The 18748-nt window shown below is 45.4% G+C and overlaps 1 protein-coding gene across 1 annotated transcript in view; it reads left to right on the top strand.

Annotated features, from left to right (window-relative positions):
- TYR (tyrosinase) overlaps positions 1-17761 on the top strand; it is a 28013-nt gene extending 10252 nt beyond the window's left edge. The window contains exons 3-5 of the mRNA XM_001511967.4: positions 1258-1405; positions 12359-12540; positions 17344-17761. Of these exons, the coding sequence (XP_001512017.2) occupies positions 1258-1405; positions 12359-12540; positions 17344-17570 (557 nt within the window). The 3' untranslated portion in view covers positions 17571-17761. The remainder of the gene's footprint in view (positions 1-1257; positions 1406-12358; positions 12541-17343) is intronic.
- The last annotated feature ends 987 nt before the right edge of the window (positions 17762-18748 follow it).

Here is an 18748-nt window from a genome sequence, read left to right as displayed (position 1 = left end):
CCTACATACACCTAGTATATGGAATAGAAGCATGCCTAGCTGGGAACATGTGTCTGGGAGTCAGAGGACCTGGGTTCTATTCCTCACCCTGCTAATTGCTGTTGTGTGACCCTGTGCATGTCACTGAATTTCTCTGTGCCTCAGTTTCCCCAACTATGAAATGGGGATTGAGTCTGTAAGCTGGGATTGGTAGGGCTCAGTATCACTTTCATTTCATGAATATTTTTTTAGTGGTATTAAGGGCCTACTATGCACCGGATACTGTTATTAAGGTCTGGGGTGGATACAAACTAATCAGGTTGGACACAGTCCATATCCCACATGGACCTCACAGTCTTAATCTCCATTTTACAGATGAGGTAACTGAGACCCAGAGAGGTTACGTGACTTACCCAAGGTCACACAGCAGACAAGTGGCAGAGTTGGGGTAAAAACTCAGGTCTTTCTGGTGCCCAGGCCTGTGCTCTATCCCCTAGGTAAAATTGCTTCTCTGTAAGGAACAGAAAGTGGAAATGCATTTAAATGGCTTAGTGATCTGCAATGATTCTAAGATGAGATGGGAAACAATATCCTAAACCATCCAGATGAAGTATGATTTATGGGATGCTTTCTTCAGCACTAGTAATTAAAGTTGACACCTTGATCAAAACTCAGCAGTCCATGTGAAATGTACCAAATGTACTAAGTGCTGTCATTTCAGTTGTAAATGGAGAGCAGGGAAAAAATATTGTTAGAGTAGTCCATAATTTATTAAGCTGTGGGCCTGCCTTGTGTGCTCTTCGGTGAACTCAAATCTTTTATCTGGGAACTAGCCCATTTATGACCAATTAATTCAGTGCTGAGGAATCTTTTAGCAGACAGAAATCTAACATGATACTAGGTAATCTTGGAGTTGAGGACTTCTAAAGTTTTATCTCTAAAATGGGCCCACGTATTAACATTCCAGGTAGAATATTTGGTCTTTGAGGATGAGGGAATATACTTTTTAAGATGCTGAATATAAAAAAGTTTACACTGTAAGCTTTAGGCAGGGGACATTCCCGCCAACTCTTGCATTGTACTCTTCCAAGAATTTAGTACAGTGTTCTGTAAGTAGTAAGCACTCAGTAAATACCAATCCCTGCCCACAGTGAGTGTACAAATAGTAGGATTATAATCTGACATTATTATAAAAATCAGTAAATTGAAAATATTGGAAAATAGTATCTTGGCTCCACGACTCATTTTTCAATTCTCTGCATTTCACTGCTTACCCAGGCTTCGCCAATCCACTAACTGCGATAGCAGATAGCTCTCAGAGCAGCCTGCACAACGCCTTACACATCTTCATGAACGGCTCCATGTCCCAGGTTCAGGGATCTGCAAATGACCCCATCTTCATTCTTCACCATGCCTTTGTGGACAGGTAGGTCTGTGAGGGGATGCGTTGTTCATTGGATTCTGTGGGCACTTCTGAAGAGACAGTTGTCACGTGTCTACAGATCCGTACAGAGGATATTGCAATTCTCACGGCCAATCTGGATGATTTTGTGCGTACAAAACCCCCTTGAAACCCATGGGCTGTTGTAGGAGAGGAGAACTATTGCAGAAAACAACAGGGCAGAGTAAACAAATAGAAAGGACAAGAATGTCAGCCAGTCAGGCAAGATTAGATAAACTGGCAGAGATTTCCCATTCATATATCACGTGGAAGGAATTCCTACACTCATAAAGGTTCAGTAGAAGTTTACGCTTTTCTTGAGAAGCGGGTGTGGTGTGTGGTACGGAGACACACATACACACACTCAGAGGTGTTCCAGCACGGTCTAGTAGAAAATGCACGGGCCTGAGTTGGAGGAGCTGGGTTCTAATTCCACCTCCATGACTTGTCTGCTGTGTGACCGTGGGCGAGTCACTTAACTTCTCTGTGCCTGTACCTCATTTGTAAAATGAGGATTAAATCCTCCTCCCTTTCACCTGACTGTGAGCTCCACGTGGGACAGGGACTGTGTCCAGCTTGATTATCGGTATCTACCCCATCCTCAGAACAGTGCTTGACAGATAGTAAGTACTTAACAAATATCCTAATTATCATCACTGTTTTTGTTATCTCTTTGTGGTCGATCCTCTGAAAAGGCTGTTGTGTGACCAGTGTGCTCTCTCACAGTCTGCTCTCAAGAAAAGAGCATTGCTTGTGTTATTCGGCCCGTCCTATACAGGGCTTGCCTCCGTTTTTGCGTCTGCCTGTTGGTACCCTGACCTTTAGGAAGCTTTGGCTTTAGGATATTGTTGTATTGTACTCTCCCCAAATGGTTAATACAGTGCTCGGCATATAGTAAACACTCAGTAAACACAATTGACTGACTAGAAGAATAATTTTTTCTCTGATTGCTGCCTGCCAGACTCGTCTATCCACTGCAGTGATCTTGCAGCCATTCTCCTTTGTACTGCATTGTTTGAGATTGTGCTTCTCTGTGCCTTTCTACCATTTATTCGGCCCGCCTGGCTTCTGAGGGCCCATTTCCAGGTCACTATACATCAGCTCCTTAGGTGTCGGGCTGTTGTCCATTCTTTTTATGTGTCCCACCTGTGAGCTTCAATCTGGTGCCCTGACTGTATTCCAGCAACTCACTGTTGGTAATCTTGTCCTTGACTTGGCAGCCAAGGTGATTCATAAGCGATGCCGGTGGAAGTGCTGAAGAAGCTGGTTGGGTTTTGTGGAGCAGGTTCAGGTTTCACAGTCTTACTGGAGGTTGGCCACCACAAAAGTCTGTGGACCTCAAATCGGTAGGGATTTAATGCTCCTCCGTTGTCAGAGTCTTGCAACCTGCCAAAAGCTGTGATTCTGTTTCCTTCCTCCTTATCTAAGCATGGGTAGACATCGGATAGTGAGAGCTTTAAGTTCTTTTCTGCTGATTAAAAACCCCTGGTTTTGTGTGGGGCTTCCTGCGTATGAGTTCTTTAGATTTACTGTCAAGCATGAGCACCAAGCTGGGTATTCAAAATGAGTAAACTCTACTAAACCGGCAAGGGAGCCTCGGTTTCTCTAACTGGAACTCCTAAGGCTCATTTGAGTGAGAAGGTAATTAGGGGCAGAAGCAGAGGAGCATGAGAAAAGCCACCCTGGGAAGTTGTCTGACCACCCTGTATTTCAAACCAAAGCTAGAAGTTGTGAGGAATCGTGGCAGGAAAGCATTGGTAGGAGACTGCGCTATCCTGGGGTAGACCCAGGTTCAAGCAGTGGAGGGCAGCAGGATAGGAAAGCCATTTCTCTCTCTTAGATTATTAGTTTATTTCTTGGAGTTCAGTCATTAGACTCTTCTACACTGCAAACTCCTTGTGGGCAGGGAATTTGTCTACCAACTCCGTTGTACTCTCCAAGCACTTGGTATATGCTCTGCACACAGTAAGGGCTCAATAAATGCCACTGATTGATTTGCTAGTATAGGCTACCTGATGGAAACAGCTCCATGTAGGATAGTAATAATGTTTATTGAGCAACCCCTGGGTGCAATACAGTGAACTAAATTTTGGAGCAAGCAACACATTCCCTGATCACCTGGAGTTTACACTCTAGGAACCTAATCATCAAAGCTTATAAAAAGCACAGCTATGCCAGGGATATGGTGAGTTTACCAGGTGCCCCATATTTTGGAGTTATCTTAATGTGCTCCCCCAACCCGGCTGGGAAGAGGAGGAGAAGGAGATTTGAATGGGGTGGAGGCAAGATGAGCAACTTGCAAAGCGACGGAGGGCAAAGCCACCCTTTCTGTAACGCTGACCGCCCCTGCTAATAATATTCATTCATTCAATAGTATTTATTGAGGCTTACTATGTGCAGAGCACTGTACTAAGCGCTTGGGATAAGAATAATAATTTTGGTATTTGTGAAGCATTTACTATGTGTCACTGACTAAGCGCTGGGGTAGATACCAGATAACAAGAGACAGGCTCTCTTCACTCACAGTAAGTAGGAGGGAGAATGAATAGTGATTGAATCCCCATTTTATAGATGGGAAAACTGAGGTGCACAGAAGTGAAATGACTCATCCAAGGTCACACAGCAGGCTAGTGGGGGAGCTGGGATTTGAAACCAAGTCCTCTGATTCCCAGACCTATGCCCTTTCTAAGGTCACTGCTACTTTCTCTGCCCAGTAAGGAGAGAAGTAGGCAGGCAAGAAGAGACCGAGGAGCTGAGTCGACCAACCATAGCTCTCACCGCAAGTGGAGAAATTTTTTTAAAAAAAATACAAGTCTCCAGACCAAGCTCTTGGGAGTTTAAAAACTTCAGTCTTCCTTGTCCTTGATTTTTTTTAATTTTTCTAAGATGATAAAGAGATGTTAGATGATCTCCCACATATTCTGCACTAGCATCTCAGAGAGCACGTGGGTCAGTTCCGAGGAAGTGGAGGGCTGAACTTTAGACTTCCTGATTCTAATGGATTAAATTAGGGCTCTGAAGCCATAGCAGGCTTTCTGTGAGAAGAAATAAATGCGTTTGCACTGGAAATCTGGGGACCAGTCTGCCTGTTTATAAACGAAAGGTAAGTAACCTTCTTCAGCTGTGTTCTTTTCCACAAGGCTCACGGGGATGGGGGGCATCTGAGATCAGAGGATGGGGATTTGGGAGTGAAAGAAGCATTCATCTAGTTACCCCAATTTCTAGGGCCAAAAGCCAGATTTCTCCATGGGTTTACTGGTCTCCAATTCACTAATAGCATTGATTAAGCCCCTGCTGTGGGCAGAGAGCTGAACTAAGTGGTCAGAAAAATGCAATAGACACAGGAGGCATGATTCCCGCCCACAGTTCATTTGTAAAAACATACTGTAAGGACATGCCTTTAGTAGCAGCTTCGCCTAGTAGAAAAAGCTTGGACCCCAGTCAGAAGACCTGGGTTCTATTCCCGACTCCACCGCTTGTCTGCCATTTGATCTTGGGCAAGTCATTTAACTTCTCTGTGCCTCAGTTTCTTCATCTGTAAAATGGGAATTTACTGTCTCTTCTCCCTCCTATTTAGACCGTGAGTCCCAAGTGGGGCATGGACTGGGTCTGACCTGAGTAACTTGCATCTACTCTAACACAGAACGGAGCTTGACACACAGTAATCGCTTAACAAGTCCTATAATAATAATAGCACTGCTAAAGGGTTGGATCTTACAGAATCTCATATCTGGAACTCCTTTTATTTTTTGTATTTTAATTTAGTAATGCTCTGAGAGAGGGTGGAGCCTAGGGAGTGTTGGATTGAATAAGGATTGAATTGTCCTCATGTGGGACAACCTGATTACCCTGTACCTACCCCAGCGCTTAGAACAGTGCTCTGCATATAGTAAGCACTTAACAAATACCTAACATTATTATAAGGGTAAAAGACTGTTGTCCTACCATTCCGGAACCATTAACATTTACCAGGCCAGTGAAAAGCTATAGGAATTGGATAGGCAAAGGCTTCTTCTGACTCCCAGTAGGGTTTAAGGGGATAAATGAAGTGTTAATAAGTTGATAAATGAAGTGTTAATACCGAAGGTAAATGACTAAAGTACATCAGTCAGTCATATTTATGGAGCACTTACTGTGTACAGAGCACTGTATTAAGCATTTGGGAGAGTACAGTATAACGGAGTGGATAAAAATGTTCCCTGCCCACAGTCATCTCATAGTCTAGAGCGGGAGACGGACATTAATTAAAGAAATGAATGATGGCTATGTACATAAGCGCTGTGGGGCACGGGGGGTGGGGGGGTGCCGAGAGGGAACAAATCAGAGTTCCACAGAAGGGAGTGGGAGATGAGGAAGTGCCCCTGAGAATTCAAGTGGATATGTCCTAGTGGCTAAAATGGAGTCCTCCATTTGCTTTGCCACCCCCAGAAGGCTGTGAAGGCAAAAATTCCAAGGAGGCAGCATTCAGCAGGGAAGGCCCTTTGGAGGAGTTGTAATTTTAAAAAGACTAAACGTCACGGCAGCGACGGTGGCAATTGGGTAGACGTTAATGATAATACTTTGAGTATTTGTTAAGTACTTACTAAGTGCCAGGCACTGTACTAAGCACTGGGGTGGATCTGAGCAAATAGGATTGGATACAGTCCCTGCCCCACCTGGGGCTCATAGTCTTAATCCCCATTTTACAGATGAGGGAACTGAAGCACAGAGAAGTGAAGGGACTTGCGTAAGGTCACACAGCCTCAAGTGGCAGAGCCCGGGATTAGAACCCAGGTCCTTCTGACTCCCAAACCAATGCCCTAACCATTGAGCCATGCTGCTCTGCCTCACTCTGAAGATGGAATTTCTGGAATCCTCTCTGGCTCCCCTTCTTTCTCTCCTCTCCCATCTCCCTGCCCCTACCCATCCAAGCTTGGACATTTGCTTTACAGAAATTCCACTCTCGGTGTCTCTTTGAGCTCTAGAAGACATTGATATTTGCCCCGTCTCCCCAACCCCCCAGCACTCATGTACATATCTTTAAATTATATATTATAAATCATTTATATTAATGTCTGTCTCCCCATCTAGACCATTAGCTCATTATGGGCAGGGAACATGTCTACTAATTCTGTTGTCTAGTACTCTCCAAGCTCTTAGGACAGTGCTCTGCACATAGTAAGCACTCAGTAAAGACCATTAATTGATTGATTGATTAATCCAGGAAGGAAATAGGATGGGGACCGGTCCCCCCCAAGGCAGCACAGCTGCCCAAGCCTCTCCCGTTACCTGGAGTAACCTCAACCCTGCCTCTACGAAGCAGCAACAGGGCAATTTCCCAGATCATACTTTCAGGGGCCCCGAAGTTCAACTGGAAATGATGTCTCGCTTTGCGGGAGTGACAGTGAAATGCATTAGAAGAATGAGGGTTATTTAGCAGTCGTCTCTGGGATGGATTAATAGTGCCTTCACTTGGGATTAATAAGCGGTTGGCCATTTCGGTAAGGTACAGCAAGCTGCCTGGGGTTGCTCTGCGGTGGAGATCCCAAGAGAAGTGGCGGGAATTTTTCTTGCTAAGGAGCACTCTGAGCCGAGCACTCGGAAGGAGAGACCTGGGATTGCTCCGGCAGAGAAGAGGGGTTGTGGAAGTGTCTTTAGAGCACAGGTTTGTTTGATAAGCCACTTATCACCTTCCATTTCTAATACTCCTCTGAAAGATTCTTAAGCTCATTCTGGGCAGGGAATGTGTCCACTAATTCTGTTGTGTTGTACTCTCCCGGTATAGTGCTGTGCACATAATAAGCAATCAATAAATACCATCGATTGATTGATTGACGCCCGACCTCTGGCCTGAAATGCCCTCCCTCTTCATATAACCGACAGTGACTCTCCCCACCTTCAAAGGCTTATGGAAGGCACATCTCCTCCAAGAGGCCTTCCCTGATTAAGCCCTCCTTTCTTCTTCTCCCACTCCCTTCTGCGTCACCCTGACTTGCTCCCTTTATTCATCATGCCCCCCGCCCAACCCCACAGTACTTATGTCCATATTTGTAATTTTATTCATTTATATTAATGTCTGCCTCCCCCTCTAGACTGCAACTCATTATGAGGAGGGAATGTGTCTGTTTTATTGTTCTATCATACTCCCCCAAGCACTTAGAGCACTCTGCAAAGAGTAAGTGCTCAATAAATACAACTGACTGACTGACCGTCTCTTCAACCACCAGCACTGGGTTCCAGAGGGGTGAGGCTTGGGTCTTGGTCAGTCACTGTGGTCTTCACCAGCCCTGGGGGTGAATTTCTCTTTCAGAGTGTTTTCTGGGGACATCTTCCTCCAATCAATCAGCCAATCAGTGATATTTATTGAGCGCTTCCTTTATGTAGAGCATTGAACTGAGCACTCGGGAGAGTACAGTATGATAGATTTGGTAACTATGCCTACAAAGAGCTTACAGTCTAGAAAATTACTCGGTTCCTCTGAGCTGCGCATTCTGGTGCCAGTCTGTTTTCAGTTGAATATAACCAGATTATCAGTGAATTTCATCGAATTTCCCAACTAATCAAGTGGTGGCTTTCAGTCTTTTCTTTATCCAGCCCCAGGTCATAATCAATCAACCAATCAGTGCTATTTATTGCGTGCTTGTTGTGTGCAGAGCACTGAACTAAACACTAGAGAGTGCACAAAAGAGTTGGTAGATGAGAGCTCTAAGGATCCTTGAAGGATACAGGGCCAGGCCTGAATTAGATCTGGCTTTGGTGAAAGAAGCATTTCAATCACTCCTGGAAAGGCTGAACTTCATCCACTTGCCACTCCTTGCTGCAAAAGTAAACACCGCTGCTCTGACACTGGTACATGTGGGAGGGATGACAGAAACTTTACAAAGTGATCTTCCTGCAAGGCTTTATTAACCTTTGAAACCTAGAGCTACTATTTTGACATTTTAATAACTTGAAGGCCCTACAGAGAAATGGCACGATATTTTGGTCAGGCTTTGGTCTAGGCAATGAATATATGAGCTTTTTTAAAAAAAATAAAATCTTTACCTCTCAAGTAATCAAATGTCAGAATGCTTACGTGAGGCGTGAAGGTTAATACCGGCTGGAGGCAGAAACTTTTGGACCTGTCGTGCTGTAAACGTTGTAAGCAAGTGTTTGCCGCACCTAGTTGCGTGTCCACGAGTTTGTCAGGGACTGAGGAAGCTCGTTTTATCATTTCCCCGTCAGGATTGTCTTTCTGTCGGAAAAGAGAGATGAGTTGAGGGAGAGGATGGGGAGAAAAGGAAGGAGAGATGTCTCCAGGGGAGAGACTCAAGGGGGACCCCATCTTTGGGGGTGAACGTAGTGAGGGAGCGGACTAATTACTAGGAAAGAGTTCAACAGGAGCTCATAGTGGAAAGGTATGGGCATCTTGTATCTACCCCAGCTCCTAGTACAGTGACTGGTGCATGATAAAGCCTTAACAAATATCATTTTTTTAAAAAAGTATCAAAGGGTGTAAGGGGGACAGATCCTCATGGGTAGGCAACACTGAGAGAGGGCTGATGGGGTAGGAATTGAGGGGTTATTTGGAGAAGGCAAGGCAGGGGGGAAGAAGTGAACAATAATTCACCAGACAAGAGGAGAAAGAGGCACAGTGAATAGGTGATTTTTGAGAGGAACATTTTGAATATGAAGGGTAAAGATAGATTATATATGTCTACAGCCAAGATAAATAACATGGTTCTTCCGAATGTACTAAATAACTATAGACTAGAAGTTTCTCTTTCCTCTGGATAGTAACACTCTAATAATATTTCACACATAGAAAATTGGTATCTACCTCATTTGAAAATAATCATTCACCCCAGTACCTCACTTAATCATTCTTAAAAGATTGGAAAATGTGATACAGAAGAAGAATTTTTTTTTCTACTTGACAATCTATGGCACATACCAGACACCCACCAGTTCCCGTTGACAGGGGATATGATATGTATTTTAACTGTGGAGGGCGAATGAAGGCAAATTAAATCTTCACCAAAGTTTCATCGATCAACTTTAGCTTCTTGAAGGTGCTTTTTTTTTCTCCCACTTCTTAAGTTTCACTCATTATCTAACCCTATAGGAATGCCTTCTTTTCCTTACAAAAATATTCCTTTGCCGGTTGGTTCTTTAGCTCCGGGCGGGTTATTTTCCACGAGATGTGCAAGATAATTGCTTCAGGGGCAGGAAAAGTCAATGCTCAGAGATGCCTGTTTTTAATAAAGTGCCTCACTTAGAAAACAATCTTCACTTTTTGACTCCTAACCAATCATAGGAAGATAGCCCTGGAAGGCCCTTGAAGCAATCAGTCACCCACCATCTGGCAGAGAGAGATTATTTGCAGGTTCGTTCTTTGTTATGGAGGTGATGGAAGAATTTTTTCTCGGGTCACAGCAAAGGGCACTTAACTTGGCTCCACTGGGCTTGGTTGAGATAAATCCATTTACTCCCCCCCCCCTCCCGCCCCCCCCCTTTTTTTTGACCGGTGAGAAACCAATGTCATACTGCACTGGTGGGGCTCGATAGGGGCATGCAGCCGGAGGTGCGTTTTTCCCATTGCAGGACCTTGAAGAGATCAAATGTCATTTTTCAAGCTGTAAAATGCCTTGGGTAAAGGCCCCAATCTCACGTGTAACAGCATCAGGGAAGCCTCCTCCTACCCCGAATCACCAATTGTCCTGTTGCCATGATGAGCTATGGAATGATGGGTCCCTGGAGGCCAGAAAACAGCAGCAGTTCTGCCATCTTCTAGGAACCAAATTCCAAACCATAGGAGTGGGTTCCCCGGAGAAAGCCAAGCATCCTCCTGGGAATTCCATCCTGTGCCGTTGGCCTCGGATGAGATTCACTTTTGCTTCAGGAAATTTGTGATTAACAGGGAACGTGGTTACCAACTCTGTTCTGTTACATTCTCCCAAGCATTTAGTACAGAGCTCTGCATACAGTAAGCGCTCTACAGATACGATTGATTGATGTCAGGAATTTTGAACCCCTTTGGAAGAGTTTTGTCTCTTTTTCAAGTGCCTTATTTTAGACACTCGTTTGTTTCCTGGTTACGTTGTCCTAGCTGGACCTGAGCAGTCACCTACCAGTTTTTACTGAGTACTTACTGTGTGTAGAGCACTGTATTAGAGCGAGGCCTCCATAGTACGAGTCGGGTAGGGGGTTGGGACGCTGCCTGAAATTCCAAGACTCCAATAGAGAAGCAGTGTTGCCTAATAGAGCACAGGCCCGGGAGACAGGAGGACCTGGGTTCTAATCCAGACTCTGCCAGTTGTCTCCTGTATGACCCTGGGAAAAATCACTTCACTTCTCTGTGCCTCAGTTCCCTCATCTGTACAATGGGGATTAAGACTGTGAGTCCCATGTGGGATATGGACTGAATCCAGCCTCATTAGCATGTATCTACCTCAGCATTTAATACAATTCCAGCGTGGCTCAGTGGAAAGAACCTGGGCTTTGGAGTCAGAGGTCATGGGTTCAAATCCCGGCTCTGCCACTTGTCAGCTGTGTGACTGTGGGCAAGTCACTTCACTTCTCTGTGCCTCAGTTCCCTCATCTGTAAAATGGGGATTAACTGTGAGCCTCACGTGGGACAACCTGATTACCCTGTATCTCCCCCAGCGCTTAGAACAGTGCTCTGCACATAGTAAGCGCTTAACAAATACCAACATTATTATTATTTTAACAAATACCATTGAAAACACGTGGGGCTTTTTTTCATTTCCCAAATGTCTTTGAATTGAGAATATCTTGAAAGCTTTGGAGTCCTGGTGCCCCTGATCAATAGGAGAATGTATCTGTTTGCCCACAGTCTATCTTTTCTGCCTCCCTAGTGGAAAATTGTCTACTGGAATGGAGGTCAGTTAGCGAGTGCATATGTTGTAGTCCCCGAGGTCTGGCCTACAGATCATGAATGGCTCTTACTGCTTATTAAGAAGGGACTGGGAGCGGCATTGAGCAGGAGTGGACGGATATTAAAACTAGGCCAACATTTCAGGGAGGGTGTCCAGAGCAGCTTATCTAAGGAAGCCATTTCCAAAACTCTTTCTTGGTGGAGTAAGTTGTTGCTCAATCCATCAATCAGTGATATTTATTAAGAATTTATTGGGTGCAGAGCACTGACCTAAGAGCTGGGGAGAGTACAACGGATACAATCCCTCCTCACAGTGAGCTTCTAGTGTAGAGGAGGAGACAGACATTAATTTAAATAACTTACTCCACTTTAAAAGATATATTAGCATTATCTCATTCCATTTTAAAAATACCTTTTTGTGTAGTTTTGCTTTTTAATGGCATTTGTTAAGCACTTACTATGTCTTAAGCATTGTTCTAAGCCCTGGGGTGGATACAAGTTTATCTGGTTGGACACAGTCCCTGTCCCATGTGGGACTCGCAGTTGTTTAGTTTTGCTTTTATGGTATTTGTTAAGCACTTACTATATGCCAGGTACTGTACTAAGTGCTGGGGTAGATACAAGCTAATCAGCATGTACTAAATGCCGGAAAGCAGTAAAGAGGTGGAAATCTGACACAGACCCAGGGCCCAAAAGGAAGCGGCATGGCCTAGGAATCAGAAGGATATGGGTTCTAATTCCAGCTCTGCCACTTGTCTGCTGTGCGATCTTGGACAAGTCACTTTACTCCTCTGGGCCTCAGTTACCTCATCTCTAAAATGGGGATCATCCATGCGCTCCATGTGGGACAGGGATTGCTTCCAACTGATTAGCTTGTATCTATCCCAGGGCTTAGGACAGTGCTTGGTCCATAGTAAGTGCTTCACAGACACCACAAGGAAAATGAATAAATGAAGAGAATACATAAATTAATATTTGAGACAAAGGAAGAAAAGGGGAATGAAGAAAATCAAAGACTAGTGTTGTGAGTATAGCCTGACCTACTGGCACAAGCCAACGGTGATACGTCTTGTCTTCTACAGTATTTTTGAACAGTGGCTCCGGCGACATGGCCCGCTTCAGGAAGTCTACCCAGCTGCCAACGCCCCCATCGGGCACAACCGTGAATCCTACATGGTCCCATTTATCCCCGTTTACAGAAATGGAGAGTTCTTTATCCCATCCAGGGACCTGGGATATGACTACGCCTATCTAATAGAGCCAGGTAACGTTTGATCAATCTGTTACTGAGTCCTCACTATGTACAGAGAACTGTATCAAGCTCTTGGGAGAGAAACAGTACAACAGAGCTGGTAGAAACGTTTCCAGCCCACAAAGTCTAGAGGAGAAGTTACTCCACCCTGAATCTTTTCTATTAATCCTCACCTATCTCCAAGACCTCGGTAAATCCACTTGGAAAGTTCTGGAAGAAAGGAACGGCACGGACAGAGCTCTTACGTTTTACTGCCGTGTCCTATCCAGTTCATGAATTGTTTCTTTCTCCAGGTGATCTTTGGGCCCCTGACAGACTCAGCTACGGCATGTTTCTCTTCATCCCACCTCAGTTTGGTGGCTTGTTCTTGGTGGGCATAGGCATGTTCAAAACATAGAGAGAGGAGTGGCTCTAGGAGATTGCTGATCTTGGGCAAATCGTTGTGTTGTGGCTCCGTTTAGGAGGTGGGAGTGGTTTGTTGGAAAAGCAAAACTACTCTGTAGCTGATTTTCTTCGTAAGCTGTTCCTCTGCCCAGATTGATCCCAACCATCTCTGGGCTCATGTCAAGTACTGGTAGACTTGTTTGTCCAGAAAGAGAAAGGTCCTAGAAAAAGAAGGCCTCAGAGTGGGAGTCCCAAGGCACTGCCCAGTTCCCCCAAACCCCTGAAACCATCTCTTCAGGGCTTTTTTCTGGTCCTGAGAGGCAGCTCAAATATCTTGCACATCTTCCAGCATGTCACCACGTTGCTCTCTCATCATAGAAGGAGCAGGGCCAAGTGGATAGAGCATGGGCTGGGAGTCAGAAGGACCTGGGTTCTAATCCTTGCTCTACCACTTGTCTGCTGTGTGACCTTAGGTAAGTCACTTGCCTTCTCTGTTTATGTTACCTCATCTGTAAAATGGGGATTAAGACTGGGAGTCCTTTGTGGGACAGGGATTGTGTCCAACCCGATTTGCTTGTATCTACCCCAACGCTTAGAACTGTACCTGGCACAGAGTAAACACTTAAACACAATCATTATAAATATTCTCTTCAAGAAGACACAAAGAGCTTGAAGAAATTTCAGTCTCATCCTCTCCCAGCTCCAGGCTGGGTGGCCCCAAACCGTGCCAAAAAAGGTGTTAAGTGCCCTCAAACACCCCATCCTGCCTCCACAAGGCCTTTCAAAGTCTTCATCATCTCCATGGTCTTCTTCCTGCCCTAATTACAACCTCTTTTTTCCTGTTTACTCCCTTCAGCCTGCAAAGTCCCTGTCTCCATTGTCTTCTTGACCTTTTCACAGGCTGCTCTCTGAACTCCGGCTCTGTCCTCTGCCTGCTCACTTATTTTCAACTTACTCATCCCCTGTTCCTTGAAATAAAACCAAGATGATAAAACTGGTTCAAAATAAACCTCGTCTGGGCTGCCTACAGACAGCAGGTTTTTAACTGGGCAACCAACCTGTGCTACTTTTACTTGCCAACTACTCCCCACCTCCTCTCACACTTTATAACTTTTCCACTGACTTGACAGGGGTGAGCGGAGCTATTTGTACAAATGATGACTCAAGCCATCCAAATGTCCAACCAATTTAGCTACCGTGCAGTAATGATAATCATAATCATTGTGGTATTTGTTAAATGCCTACTATGTGCCAGGCCCTTTACTAAGCGTTGGGATAGATACAAGGTAATCGAATTGAATACAGTCCCTGTTCCACATAGGGCTCACAGTCTTAATCCCCATTTTACGGATGAAGTAAATGAGGCCCAGAGAAGTGAAGTGACTTGCCCAAGGTCACGCAGCAGGCGAGTGGCAGAGCGGGGATTAGAATCCAGGTCCTTCCGACTCCCAGGACTGTGCTGTATCCTCTGGGCCATGATGCTTTCAGTAGCGAGGAATGGGGAAAAAATATTTTCATTTAGTGATGCAGCAAACTCTATAGAGCTTGGGGGGCTGGAGTGTAGTTGGAGATTCAAATTGTTGTTGATTTCTCCCAAACATGTGGGAAATTTGGCATTCCATGCACAAACACGTCTGAGGGGATTTCAGTCTGGACTTATCTTGGGCTGTATGGTCCTAGGAGGTAGAAGAGGAAGAGACAAATGGGTTCGTTGTGGGCGGGGAATATGTCCACCAACTATGTTGTATTCTACCCTCCCAAGCGCTTAGTACAGTGTTCTGCACACAGTAAGGACTTAATAAATAGGACTGATCAATTGACAGTACTATCAATCGCATTTATTGAGTGCTATGTACTGTACTGAAGAGTACTGTGCAACAGAATTATGTTCAAGTTGATCGATGGACGATAATATGAAAACAAACTCCCCAATCAATCATTTGTCAAATTTCAGAGAGACGAAGTCCACACCATTTCCATTCCATTCCATTCCATTCTCAGCTCTCCTCTATTCACTTCTTGCATTCAGTCAGATGCTACCAGCAAATGAGTTCTTTCTCCAGGTATAAATTAGGCAGTTCGGGAGGGTCACAGTCCCTTTTCATTTACTAAATGGCTACAGCAGTCCCCTGAAGGAAACTGCCGAGCTGGGAAAATCAAATGCACCTCTCGAACGGCCTAACGTGCTCTCAGCAGGTAATTGCTAGCAGGCCTGGACTGAACAGAGAACTGAAGTTCAATACCTCTGCCTACTCTTCAGTCTGCCTATTGGCAATCAGATAGCCGAGGATGCCGTAATAGGCTATTCAAAAATCTACCCTGGAGGGTAGATCTCAGACGCCCGTATTCTGGACGAGACTTCTTACCTGGGAATAGCGGACAAATCAGAACGTCTCACGGAATCGCATCGGTCCCGTTTAGGGGGCATCTGAAATTCAGGGCGCGAGTGAGGAAGTAGAGCCGTTACATCCTTTGGGTGGTGATGGGACTGCCAGTGAAGAACTAGCAAGTGCTTAGTACAGTGCTCTGCACACAGTAAGAGCCTAAATAAAGATGATTGAATGAATGAACCAGCAGCGTGCCTGATGGGATCTCTGAATTTGCCTGTCACCAGAGGCAAGGATGAGAAAGAGATACCGCTATGGTGTCTATGCATGAAATCCACAGAGGTCATTATTAGAAGAGCCCAGTTTGACCTTGGAACAATCATTACCGCTTTGTTACAGAAAATCCATTTGCAAGTCAGGATAGAGAGACACGCTCTGGCGAAGGTTTCACATCACCATACTAGGTGGAGGTGTGTGCTCCACATAGTCTATTACACCAACAAACACCACTGAGAATCCGTTTTATAAGTTGCACTCTGGTAAAGGGCTCGCAGTTATGGACATGGAAGGGAGCAGGCTCTTCCAAAGACACACATATTGATGTGAAGAGACCATGTTCTCACTGGCCTTCCTCAATCGCGCCCTGAATTTCAGACGCTCCCTAAACGGCACCGATGCAATTCCATGAGAAGATCTGAGGGGAGTTTCTTGACCAACAATATTGTACAGTCCTCTCCCAAACGCTTAGTACAGTACATTGTCCACACTGTAAGTGCTCAGTAAATACCACTGATTTACTGTCTGGAACTGCAAGACTTCCCATGAACCTCTGTTCCCACCGGCTACTTCTTACGGGCCTGCTTTGACCACCCTCCACACCTCAGGGACACCCCCTTTCATCTTCAGAAACAATCATATGCCGGCCCCACCCTCCATCAGCTCTCTTTCCCCTCTGGGTTTCCTCTCTCGCCTATTCCCTCCGCCCTGCTTGGAGCCATTTCCAAGAAGCGACCACCTCTTACTGTTTCAGACCCCACCTGTTCTGAAGATCACTACAGCTTTGATGTATCCTATCCCCTCTCTGTCACCTTCCAGGTTTCTCTTGCAAGTTGAACCATTTCCTAGGGGTTGAACATCCTCTTGGACTGGCCAAGCGGAAATTAGCTTAAATAATAATAGTAATGATCATAGTATTTGTTAAATGCTTACTCTGTGCCAAGCACTGGGGTAGGTCATGCTGCCATGGTCCTGGGAGGAAAAAGAAAGACCCAGGAGGTAAGAAATGCCACCATCACCAGGACAGTTGGGGGAGAGAGAGGAACAGGGAAGACAGAAGGTCAATTGTTCAAACTCTCACCTACCCCAGTGTTCCTCGGTCAAAATGAGTTTGGATAATTGACATGCTACCATCTATGCACACCCCATAGTTTCATTAAATGCCAAGGCCTCGGGCCCCAAACCTTCCCAAACAAGAGGCCAGATCAATGGAAAAACTTGCCTTTGCCATCCCTCAGCATTTAGCGGCAGTTTTACAGCACAAAATACCCCACATCTTCAATTCAGGAAGCTTTCAGAGACCTTTCCTATGGAATCCACAGTGGGTCACCTCTGAAGCTGTTGGGAGAATTGAAAAGCAGAGCCCTTACGATGAATTAGCAGGACTAATGGGAGGAAAAGGTGACTACTAGGTGGTGATTAAAACCATAGGGGCCCACTGAATAGCCACAGGGTACAAATTTAAGCTGTCCAAGGCCATACCAAGCAAAAACATAGGTGGAAAAAAATTACTTCGGTATTAAGCACTCTTACGAGGTGCCAAGCCCTGTGCAAAGTGCTGAGGTGGATACAGGGTTATTTGATCAGACGATCTTTGTCCTACATGGAACGCTCACTCTGAAGGAGAGCTTATTTCCATTTTATGGATGAGGGAAACAAGACCCAGAAAATTAAGCAATTTGCCCAAGGTCTCACAGCAGGCAAATTGCAGAGCTGGGATTAAAACCCGAGTCTTCTGATCCCCTGTGCCATGCTCTTTCCACCGGACCACCCCACCTCCCCCTGCCGAGATTCACGACAGAGTAACATTCGCCATCTTCTATTTCAGCCCCTGCCTCTTTCCAGGACCTGATCCGGCCCTTCCTGGAGCAAGCCCGCCAAATCTGGCTGTGGCTGATCGGGGCGGCCGCAGTCGGCGGGGTGGTCGCCTCGGCGATCGTCGGATTGGGAGCCCTGCTCTGCCGCCCGAAGAGGAAGGAGTTCTCAGAAGAGAGGCAGCCCCTGCTGATGGAGAAAGAGGATTTCACCGGGGCGACCTATCAGACCAATCTGTAAGATTCCCAAGGTCAGAGAGGAGGGCTCCAAAGCATTCCCTGACTCTGGCCTGGCATGGCCAACGACAGGATGGCTCAAAAATCTCATTCCCTCAAATCCCCTTTGTATTTCTACTGCCTTCTTCAGTTGGTTTCCCTAGGCAAAGTGCCCTGTATGAATCCGGCTGCACTCTGATTAAAGGCATCCCACCTCTTTCAGATCCTCGAGGTTTCTTGTCCCCGTCTTGCCCTGCAAAATCATAACAGGTTTCAGGGAAAGAGTGGAAGCCTTTCTCTCTCTGGCTCAGCCCTTGAGAGAAAACAAGTTGCCTTTCATGTGAGGACTCTTTCCCGCCCCCTCAGTCTGGAAATATCTATCTTTTATCTCCTCCTCGCGATTTTTGTGCTCTGAGCTGATTTGTCATGTAAGCAAAGGCAGTTTCACTTCAAGTTGGAGAACCATTGGGAAATATTGATACAAATTTCCACCTAGGACTGCCCTGTGGGGATTATTGGCTATTTAATCGAACGGTCACCTTGTTGCGGGCCAAGAGATCCTCTCAGCTGGTTGGCTAGGTTGAGCGGGTTGGTGTCTTAGAAGGATCTTGTGAGTTTCAGGGTGTGTAATAATAATGATGTCGATGGTATTTGTTAAACTCTTACTATTTGCCAAGCACTGGGGTAGGTGTAAGGTAATCAGGTTGTCCCATGTGGAGTAGGGATTGTCTCTATTGCTGAATTGTACTTTCCAAGCACTTAGTGCAGTGCTCTGCACACAGTAGCGCTCAATAAGTACAATTGAATGAATGAGTAATCCCCATTTTACAGATGAGGGAACTGAGGCACTGAAAAGTTAAGTGACCGGCCCAAGGTCACAGAGCAGACAAGTGGCGGAGCTGGGATTAGAACCCACGTCTTCTGCCTCCCAAGCCCGTGGTCTTTCCAAATAAGCCATGCTGCTTCTAATTGTGGATCAAACAGATCAGTTCTCCAGCAGGAGATGGAAAAACCCTGTTTTCTAGTGAACACTTAACACAAAGAGGGCATTTATAGAGTTCCTGATGGAACAGAAGTCAGTTAGATATTGTCTCAGTGATTGCTAACATCCAGTTCTGAGGAAGAGGAAAGCAAAGCATTGTTCCAAGACACGGGAATGAGAGAGAGAAAGCTGTGTTGGAAATGGGATTAGAATGCTTGGGT

This window comes from Ornithorhynchus anatinus, chromosome 20 (genome assembly GCF_004115215.2).
Source record: "Ornithorhynchus anatinus isolate Pmale09 chromosome 20, mOrnAna1.pri.v4, whole genome shotgun sequence".
NCBI classification, from domain to species: domain Eukaryota; kingdom Metazoa; phylum Chordata; class Mammalia; order Monotremata; family Ornithorhynchidae; genus Ornithorhynchus; species Ornithorhynchus anatinus.
This window is presented reverse-complemented; position numbering and strand designations above follow the sequence as displayed.